Source organism: Lactuca virosa, chromosome 8 (genome assembly GCF_052849685.1).
Source record: "Lactuca virosa cultivar CGN04683 chromosome 8, Lactuca_virosa_CGN04683_v6, whole genome shotgun sequence".
Taxonomy (NCBI): domain Eukaryota; kingdom Viridiplantae; phylum Streptophyta; class Magnoliopsida; order Asterales; family Asteraceae; genus Lactuca; species Lactuca virosa.
In genome coordinates this window covers 30,664,394-30,675,077 of record NC_136433.1, presented here as the reverse complement: position 1 = coordinate 30,675,077, position 10,684 = coordinate 30,664,394, and the positions used below count along the sequence as shown (strand labels likewise).

The following is a 10,684-nucleotide window of genomic DNA, read 5'->3' as shown; positions in this document are numbered from 1 at the left end:
ATTCATGCAAGTTTTGGAAACCACAGATACCATATTCGTAAAAAAAAGTTATCAGGGATTGGCTTTGTGACTTTTGGCAAACCATAAGAACCATTTTTGTAATTTTGATATATATATATATATATATATATATATATATATATATATATAATTTGAAAAAATAAAAAAAATTTATATGAAATCTATACAAACTCTATTAAAATAAAGAACAAATAAAATTGTTATATAATAATAATAATAATAATAATAATAATAAATTGTTAAAAGAAACAAAAAATAAGAATAAGTTAGTGTTTTTATTTGAAACAAGGACTAAAAGTGTAATATTCATAAATTATAGGGATACAACCTATTAATTTTTAAATTAGAAAACAAAACTGAAAATAAAACCAAAACACAAGGACCATTTCTGTAATTTACTCTAAACAAATACATTAAAATAGTTTTGAAATCGGTAACCCTTAATTTGTCATTCAATAAAACCATCATTACATATTTAATATTTTTTAATTAAGTTTACCATTAATAGTTTTCAATAAGTGGTTTTGACTTTTTTTTCCGGGTGTATTTAAAATCCCCCTAGGATCTCGTTCGTCCTTGGCAACTTTCTGAGGTAAAAAGTCTCAAACTTGATGCTTAACAACTTAGATCTCTCTTAGTGTTGTTTTATGGACCTTTTGACCCCATTGTTGGAGCATGATTAACCTTCATAGTCCTGATGATAAAAACTTCCATTCTCAGTGTTATTTGGTCCTTAGATTCATAAAAAAGGGTCTTAAACCTGTTCATGCTCAAGAAAAGACCATATCCATAGAAGTAGGTTGCTATATCTCGAGATTAGGTCCATTTGGGGCATGCAAAGCCACCAACTTGTCGACTTTACAGATGTATACCATAGAAACAACGTAGATTTGTACTCTGATTCCTTAGATCTGAGGAAAGGGCTTAATAGACTAAGAATTATGAGGAACTCGGCGAGTTCATGGAGGAACTCGACGAGTTGGGGTCGAACTGTCCCGATTCTGTTACAGGGAAGAACTCGACGAGTTCAAGGATGGACTCGACGAGTTGAAGTGAAGTCTCCCGATTCTGTTGAAAGGAATAACTCGGCGAGATACTATGATGTTTAGCATGTGATGTTTTACTCTGATATATTGACATGTGTTTTGATGATTTGAGATACTATGACTTATATTTTGATGAGATGATTTTGATCACAATGGTTTTACTTAATGATTAAAAACGACATTCTCTGTTGGCGACCCCCACCCCCTAATATAATGAAACAATTAAGTCTCGACTCTCAATCATATTATTAGTTTAGATTGAAACTTGAAATCAAGTTTTTGATGAAATCTTTTTATTACGGACCTCTCTCGTTTGTTGGTGGAAACAAGGAAGCAACAATCTTTTCTTTTGGTTTATAGATTATTAAAACTAACTTTGGTTTCATATGTCGCAATCGCAACCATTAATAAGTGTTTTTTCTAGAAATGAAGTTGTTGAAGACCGGTTTGCATAATAGAATAGGTGACGATTTTATGAATGGTGTTTTGATTTGTAGTGTAGAAAATAAAACATTTGAGAATGTTAAGACTAAAATGTAATTACTCGTTTTTGAAAAATGAAAGAGCAAAAATGTCAACTTTAAAATGTAATATATATATATATATATATATATATATATATATATATATATATATATATATATTATGTAGTCTAGTTTGTCATTTTGTTATGTCTAATGAAATGACGGTTTTTATCTTTTTCTTATTATATATTATGCAAAAAATAAAATTGTGCTACCCTTGGACTTTGAAACTAGCTCCACCATTACGACATTGTATATAGGGCAAGTTTACAATGAAAGGATGGGTCAAGGGTGTTGCGCCCCATTGTGGGGTCAAGGGGAACTGCTCCTAGCGATGATCCCGTTGACCGATCAAAGGGGGGTCGAGGGGCAGCTCACACATTGTCGAGTAGATGAAGCTGGTTATATCCCAAGTTGCATGGAAACCCAAATTGCATGTGGCAACCATATTGTCCAACAACTTCTTATCGATTCTTTCATACAACCCCACCTGCATTACAATTATTTCCAAAAAAATTGTTTTTTAACTGTTGGAAACCATAATTTATCCAATTTTTTTTTATGTATATATGAGTACATATATTAAAAAAGAAACTTTTGGAACGTTAATAATATCTTGAACATTCCATATACTCTAAAGTAACACTGATTTTAATTTCGGATTGAAATTATTCTTGAAACTCAAGCATATGATAGAGATATCAATACATAAAGTGAACTAACAAGATCCTCAAGATATCTTGGATTCTCTGATTCTCGATACATCCTCTTTCGTGATACCTCTTTTCTAACAATAATCACAAAAATGGCCACAATATTATAAAGAATTAATGAAAAATGCCACCTTTTGTGTGATTTTCCAAAAATGACCATATTTGTTAACATACCCATTTTGGATTCTGGGGTTATATAATGTGTACATTTTCCTTCATTTCACTAAATTCACCAAACACTAAGAAAAAAAAATCTCTCTTTCCATTTACCATTAAAATGTTTACTATCATCGAGTTTTAACCAAATGAATCCATTTATGGCCTTGTATCGAAATCTATTTCGGGTTTGGTAAGTTTGTTTAATTTTTTGTTACGTTCCCATTGATAGGTAGCAATTCAAAGTCCCAAATGCACCTTTTTTTTATGCTTTCTATCGAAGAAAATCTTACACACGTTTGTTTGTTTGTTATACTTTGAGGGGTCGACAAATTATAGTGATTGATATCATTTTTGTATGCCTGAAATATGGATTTCGGAAATGTTCTTCGTGTTTCAAATATGTTCTTCATATTTCATAGATGTTTTGATATTTTGGATTTCAACTGCGTGTTTCTATTTCATTTAACTTGAGTTTTATTTCCTTTTGTTGATATATGATAGTAATAGTCGAAATAGGAATAAAAAAAGTCACCACTAACCAGTAACATATCTAAAAAAGTCGTTATATTAATGGTGTGTTTTTCATTCTATATTGTCCCTAAGTCTTAGTGTATCTATTGGGAACATGACTAGGTTTTAGGGTAAAAATTTCTTCCAATGGTTTTATAACCATTTCTTGTTGTTATGGAAGCATAAGCTTCATGGAGTATATCGAAGGCTAATAATGTCTTGTTGAAATGAGGAGTATGAAGTTTCAAGTGTGATGCAATGTTAAATGAATAATATGACACTCTTGACTTTGTGAACGCCAACAATTCAATATGATGAATATACAATTTTATGGGTTATTCAAATCAAGCATTAGATATTGTTGACTTTGTGAATGACTAGTATTCACGTTTGAATTAGTCTGACTCCTAATTGATGCTCTTGACTTTGACGAATTAGCCCATGGAGATGGACATGTAATTCACGTGTATCCCTTCTTTAGGCACTGACTTCATGTTTTAATTATCAGATCTATCTTCGGGATGGAACATAAAAACATATTTGTGTGGGTGTAGGTCTAGCTTGATATATATTAATGAAAGTGGGTTTAATGACTATCACTTCATATTGTGTTTCCAATTTAGAGGGAGCTGGAACAGGATGCACGACCTTTATGCATACAACACGATACACCTATGTCAAGAAAATGATGCAATTAGTCTATGATAATGTGTGAGTCTTAGTGATTTAATGTCGTTATGGTTTAGGGAAAATATTAAACACGATAATTTGTACATCAAGAGCTTACTCCAGTTTGACAAAGATACCTTCTTCGTTTCTAGGGATCCATCACCGATGGTTGATTTACTAAAATCACTCAAGATTTTAAAAATAGTCTTAATAGTTGCATTTTATTTACTTCTCTTTATAACTCACTTTCCATATTTTTAATTTTTTATTCATTTTTAGTTAAATCATTTTGCATATTTTCATTTAGTTAAATCATTTTGCATATTTTCAAAATTTTAGAAGACCGATGTGGTGTTGAATTGTTTGGGATTGATCCAAAGCTTTGTGGAAAAGTTGTGGGCTTGAAAAACATTTTCTTCCAGGCTAGAAGGAAGAGTTGGAAGGAAGAAAAAAGAAGATTAATTGGGCTTATTTTGGAGAACGTTGGGCTCAATTTTTGGATCTAATGGATGTTGACAAAAGAAGACAAAAGGAAAAATGAGATAAAAGCTAAAATGACATGTACACAGAGACTATCGGGTTTCGTGGACACACCTTTTCAACTTTTATCTCATCGTCTTTTTTTCTCTTCTTTATCCTGTGTATTCGGAAAATGAGCCCAAAAGTCCGCCAAAATAAGCTCAAACATCTTTTCTTCCTTCGGACTCTCCCTTCTTGCCAAAAGGATAATGTTTTCCAAGCCTACAATTTTTCCACAAAGCTCCCGAACAATTCTGCACCGCATCGTTCTTCTAAAAATCTGAAAATAAACTCAAATACTTAAAAGAACCTGATATAACGATAAAATAAAAATTATCAAAAATATGCAAGATGATTTAAATAAAAATATGTGAAACAAATTATAAAAAAAAAAGTAAATAAAATGCAACTATCAAATATGGAAACCAATGTATAGGATTTTTAATCTAGTACTCTTACACACAAGCTTATGTGTCGCCTATATGACACCAAATTTTGATAGACAAAAAGGACACCACGCCCTTTAGCCTTACATAATACATGATCTTGAATAGAGTCACACCACAAGCAAAGGAAGATGATAAGGCTTACCGGGAGTGGACGTCAAAACAGGCGCGTTTTACGTTTGGTGCATGCGAACACCACACTAGGGTGGCGTGTTGGGTGTCATTCTAACCACGACTGATCACCACTTCTCTCTCTCTCTCTCTCTCTCTCATGTGTTAAAACCACTCTCGTGATGGTGGTGGAGGAGCGTGGTTGACGTGGCGGTGAGGTGGAAGGTGGTCAGGTCGGAAAACACCACCACCCTCCACTCCTGATAGCCTATTAAAATTAGGTGTGAAATTTTGATCTTTCAATCATACCATTGAACCCCTTAAAATATGTTTGAAATGAGAGAGTTTTCTTGAAACTTTTAATGAGAGTATTCAACCAAAAATGACCAACTGCAACCCATAAACCAAATTGGAAAAGCTGCATACCAACACAACAAATAGAACAAATAGGAGTGGGCGGTTGACGATAACAAAATAACAACAGTTTGCAAGAAACGAAACATATGGACTAAAGGTGTTATAATTGGCAAATGCCTGGGACTAAACACATACTTTACTTTATTTATTATTATCCTTTAATGTGCCAAACTGCCAACAATTCACCATAACTACTCCAAGAAAGCTTAATTAAACTTCAACCATTCAGTATAGTCTTGTTTATAATCAATTCTTTAATGCACTTATCGGATACGCTACAAAAAAAAAAGGAAAAAAAAAGGTAGTGTACACAATAATTTTTCTCCATACACAACAATTTATGTTTTATGGAGTTGTACAATACAACACTTTAATGTACAAATTGTTGTGTATGAAAAAATTTTGTTGTGTACAAATCGGTTCCAAAAAAAAATTATTAACTCAAACTTAGAATTCTGATATCGATTTTGTTTCGCCATAGTTTATAGGGAAGAAAAAGGTTTCATGGGTATTATAAGACGTTTCATTCAAATAATAGTACCTCAGAAGATATTAATATAATCAATAACTATAATTGTACTAGAAACTCACAATACCAATGACATATATGCCATAGTTTATAGGGAAGAAAAAGGTTTCATGGGTATTATAAATTGCGTCCTCTCAGCTGACCATGACCACAATACCCAAAAATACAAAAAAATAAGGACTTGAATTCAAAACTTGGGATATAGCAAAAACCGCATTGTACAGCTCAGCATCTAAATCGAGTTTAACAGTTGTTGTTTCTGCTTTTGTTAGTGTATAAATTAACTCCAACAATATTTGAAAAGTCAAAAGTCAACGGGAGAGTATGAGCTCCTGTAACTTTGAGATGGACCTCTAAATCTTCGAACCAATGACATATATGAACTCTGTAAAAACATTATATAACAGTTAATAACATACAAAAATATAAAATTTTGGATTAAATGTATATTGAAAATCAAATATGTATACCCGAATTCTATGTGGCAAGCTGGCCCAAAATTCCAAGTTTGGAATAATCTGAAAAAAATAAATAGCAAATCAAACGACAATCTCCAACTAAGACATCTGTTTTTTTTTTCTTCCAGAAGGTTCCGGAAACTTACGTCTATACCACGGATGCCGAGATAAAAGTAGCGATAAGCAGCTCCAGCTATAAAATAAGCTCCAAAAAGACACAAAATTCTGGAGAAAAAAAGAATATTCAGAAAAGGGCAATATAGGTATTTGTGGAGAAGTTTAGGGTTTGATGATTACATGATTAAGAGTGTGCCAAACCATCCCAATCCACTGCCAGGGGCAGACAAAACGTTGGCACAGCCAGCTGGATGTGTTATTTGTGTAACCTACAGAAAAAGGGTAATTTAGTCATTTACTTGGAACAGGGACCAAAAGTGTTAAAATCAGGTAAACTCAGGACCAAAAATGTAATTTACTCACAAAGTTACAAACCCCAACTCTCTCAAGTGTCTTAGGTCCCTGAAACAGAATAGAATAATTTTAGTTGTGATTTAGAAAAATAAGAATGAAAAAAAAAAATATTCTCACTTGAACTTGCTTTAAATCACAGATAACAGAAACAGAAAGCGAACAATTCCTTTCTGATCCTTGGTGCCACGTTTTTACAACTATACCCATATCTGGATTCTCTTTATCTGCCATTTTTATAACCCCAAAATAGTTAATATAAACGTCAGAAATTACTTTATTTACAATAAAAAAAAAAAAAATTACCAATGAGATCTGTGGTAATGGTTTGGGTGCGCCCAATAGTACTGCATACAGGATAACCTGCATATGTTTTAGAAGCATCTTTAATAAATTGTTACAAACTCAAAGATGTTAATTATAATAAGATGATGATGAAAAATAAATTAATAATATATTTTATAAAAGTTTCCTCAAGAATATACCTAATTTAATCTCGGACATAAGCGCACTGCACCCCATCCCACATCGAGATGATCCCCCACAATCCTATAAAAATGAAATTCCAATCATCATGACCAAAATTATAGGATTCTAATGATTAAAATATTTTCCTCATAACTAACTCTTTAGATATTATAACAAGAATAAGATGTTTCATTCATATAAAAGTAGAGCTCATTTTGAAAATAATAACATCATTAACAACTGTAACAGAAGAGACTCACCCAGCAATCAAAACATCTTGGAGGATCATGGTTGAAAATCATTCCATCACAAAGCTGCCCCCACATACGAAAGAGGAAAGATAAAATGTCAGCTTAGAGTAGCATGGCTGATGGCAAACATGTAATATAATATGAAAACTGTGTCCACTTAAAAAAATTCACTTTTATGACTTCTCCCTACAACCTTTTAGATCAACTTAAACTTCAATGAAGCAAAAGGAAAACCTAAAACAGCAATACCCACGTGAAATCGCAGATAAGTATGTTTGTGGAATTTGCTGTAAGTTGCAAAAGAAAGGAAAGGGAAAAGGAAAAGGAAAATTCAATGGTGAATAATGAAATAAACTGTAACCTGTTAGAGACAACCTGAAACCAAACCACCGTTCCATTAGATGACACCTTGTAATATCTGATGCAAATTAATTGAAGATATTGTTAGCCGATTGTTCTATGTCATTATTTATGTTTTACATGAAATATTTATACCAAGAAATCAATTTAACTAAGCATTCATCCCTAACTATGCTCTGTTTGCCACTCACAATCCCTCAGTAACCAAAATGTATCTCCTTTTTTTTTAAATGACGACCAAAATAAGAACATATTTTTAGCCGCCTAAGCAATCAAATTAATTAATCACCCAACTCTTGCCACCAAATTTTCCACTATCAGTTAACCATATCCAAACTTGAATCATTCAGACTATACATGTCAGTTAATGAGAGAATGCAAATTTTCAATGCTCTATAACTTAATCCTAAAATCAAGCATATGAATCACATTGAATGACAACTCTACGGAAACATGTGAAGGTGTATGTACGGAGGGAAGAAGTACCCGTCTTCGCTAAGAACGCCATGAGGGAATGTTTCGGAAGGGGAAGCCAAGCTATAACTATAGAACTTGTTCTCCTGGGTAATACTGAATTCACAGATCGTAGACAGCGAATGAACTAAACCGAGTCTGTATAGAATCGATAAATTGAGAAGGTGGAGAAGAAGACTTCGTGATTGCATCTTCCAATGCTTCATTATTCTCGTTTTAGACAGAAATCCACTGCAATTTTGGGAAGATCATGGAAGATTGGAAGTGGAAAGCTTTTAGGGTTCTAAATGGTCTTTATGAGCGTTGTCCGGAGCTATTTCCGTCTGCCTGAATCTACGAGGCCTCATGTCCTGAATCCTGATTTGTCATAATTGCTTAAAATCGAAAAAGGCCCAACTAAGATAGCCCATTAAATAGACCAAAAAATAAATGGGCTTGTTTTCTGTAAATATCATAATTCTATTGGGCCTTTTTTATTAAGATTTAAAATAGGGTTTTTTTCTATTGAGTTTTGTATTAATAAAATGATTGCAGAAATGATGATGTCTATAATTTCTTCTTTAGACTATGAATATGTCTTAATGAGACTAAGTGGTTTTTTATATTTATATTCAATCAAACATTTTTTATAATAAAGTTAATCGAGTTGAAAGAATAAATAAAGTGCAAGTATGTAAAAGTTTAGTGTTTTAATCCGGTTTTTTAGCATAAAACATTTAGCCATTTTATATGGGTTAAGTACAAACACAATCATGTATAGATGTGAATATTAGGTATTTAACTCATGCAAGAAATAACCCTTAACCACAGTAGTAGATAATTGCATTTATATTTTATAAATAATATAATATAATGATTCAATATAATTACATAAAAATAAATATTGATAAAGACAACAAGTATGTTTTATGTTAACGGTTAATTTTTATCTAAAATATAAACGCAATGAGATCATTGTACAAATCATTGGGCAACACGTTAACAAAAAAAATTCGATGAGTGATGAGATTTGAAGTCACTTTTTGAGATATCCGAGGTTGTGTTCCACTACATAATGATACAAATTCACAAAAGTATATTTTTATGGCTAGTTATCATATAGTGAGGTGGTGACACATCACATCCACCTAAATAAAACCATTACAGGATGATAGTTTCTTTGTGACAAATTATGTAGTTACGGGTAGGGATGAGATTTAGAACCCGAAAATTGGACCGGAACCGGAATCGGACCTGAACCAGAACCGTTAGAACCGGAATATATAGAACCGGTTCCGGTTCCGGGATTAAAAATTGGCTTTATTCGGGTTCCGGGTAATCCGGGTTTGGGTCCATCGGGTCCGGGTAAACCGGGTCTAAAAACCGGAACCGGTGTTTGGAACCGTAACCACTTTTAGGGCCGGAACAGGTTTTTGTGAAACGTTTAAAAGATGCATATCCCATTCGTTTCAACTCCGATTGACATGCGGTTTGTTCCAACATGTAGTTTATAGTTTGTACATTATTTTAGACTATAAATTTGCCATTTTTAGTTTTATATTCATTGACTTACAGTCCCCCAAAGTCGAGATATCAAAGCTGGAAGTTTTTAGTTTTTCAATTTTTTTGTATTCGTTGAAAGTTTTAAAACATGCATATCTAATTCGTTTGAAGTCAGATTGACATGTGGTTTTTTCCAACTTATAGTCTACAGTTTATACATGAGTTTAGACTATAATTTTGTCATTTTTGGTTTAATATTCAATGATTTACAGTCCTTCGAAGTCGGGATATCAAAACTGAAAATTTTCAACTTTTCAGCTATTTGTTTTTGTAGTTTGTATTCCGTGAAAATGTTAACACATGCATATCTCATTCCTTTAAAGTCGGATTGACATTCGGTTTTTTCCAGAGTGTATTTTAGAGTTTGTACATGATTTTAGACTATAATTTTGTTAATTTTGGTTTCATATTCAATGAGTTACAGTCCCCAAAAGTTGAGATATCATGAAAAATTTTCAAAATTTTCCATGGAGGTTCACCTGCAGTGACTCCAGGACATGAGGCAAAGTTTCATGTTTGCAGCGGGAGATTAGTCGGTGCGCGAACGCTGGCTCGGAAACCCTCGTTAGGGAAGTTCCCTTTCCAAAAAAAAATTTAACAAAAAATTTCGTTTTTCCGGTTCTAAACTCACTTTATCCGGTTCCAACCTACCCACTTTGATGTTTCCAGGTTTTCCGATTCTAGACCCACTTTATCTGGTACCGTACCCGGAACCGGTCCTATATACCGGTCCGGTTTCTGTTTCTACAAAATCTCGTTAACTGGTTCCGGGTTTCCAGGTCCGGGTCCATCCGGTCCGGGTTTGGACCCACTTTCATCCCTAGTTACGGGTTGAATGGGATATTTTTCAACAATATTCGTAAATTCTTTTTTTTGTGAAATGTCGCAAATTCTTACCGGTAATAATTTAAAAATCGATTTTGTAGTTGAAACAATTTGATGGCCGATTTCCAGTTTGACTGTCAGTGTAACCCGACTTTCATATATATATATATATAT

General features: G+C 33.0%; 1 protein-coding gene across 2 annotated transcripts; it reads right to left on the bottom strand.

Annotated features, from left to right (window-relative positions):
* Window positions 1-5,656: 5,656 nt before the first annotated feature.
* On the bottom strand, window positions 5,657-8,489 carry LOC145128728 (autophagy-like protein). 2 transcript variants are annotated; one of them, XM_079063532.1, is made up of 11 exons: window positions 8,156-8,489; window positions 7,685-7,727; window positions 7,319-7,372; window positions 7,076-7,139; window positions 6,897-6,953; window positions 6,711-6,817; window positions 6,603-6,641; window positions 6,420-6,508; window positions 6,269-6,347; window positions 6,135-6,182; window positions 5,657-6,049 (listed from the first exon to the last, which is right to left on the bottom strand). In XM_079063532.1, exons 1-11 carry the CDS (start codon window positions 8,347-8,349, stop codon window positions 5,969-5,971), a joined length of 855 nt encoding a protein of 284 aa, XP_078919658.1. In that variant the 5' UTR covers window positions 8,350-8,489; the 3' UTR covers window positions 5,657-5,968. The 2 variants fall into 2 exon arrangements, with proteins under 2 accessions (XP_078919658.1, XP_078919659.1); XM_079063533.1 differs by having other exon boundaries at window positions 7,671-7,727; window positions 8,156-8,258.
* Between the last annotated feature and the right edge of the window lie 2,195 nt (window positions 8,490-10,684).

What these genes read in the sequence shown, in the direction of transcription:
- LOC145128728 (XM_079063532.1), bottom strand. Translation starts at nt 8,349, where the DNA reads ATGAAGCATTGGAAGATGCAATCACGAAGTCTTCTTCTCCACCTTCTC. An exon ending in GTGATTTAAAGCAAGTTCAA is followed by an intron (nt 6,642 to 6,710) that starts GTGAGAATATTT and finishes ATTCTGTTTCAG; the next exon opens with GGACCTAAGACACTTGAGAG. An exon ending in GCTTGCCACATAGAATTCGG is followed by an intron (nt 6,050 to 6,134) that starts GTATACATATTT and finishes ATGTTTTTACAG; the next exon opens with AGTTCATATATGTCATTGGT.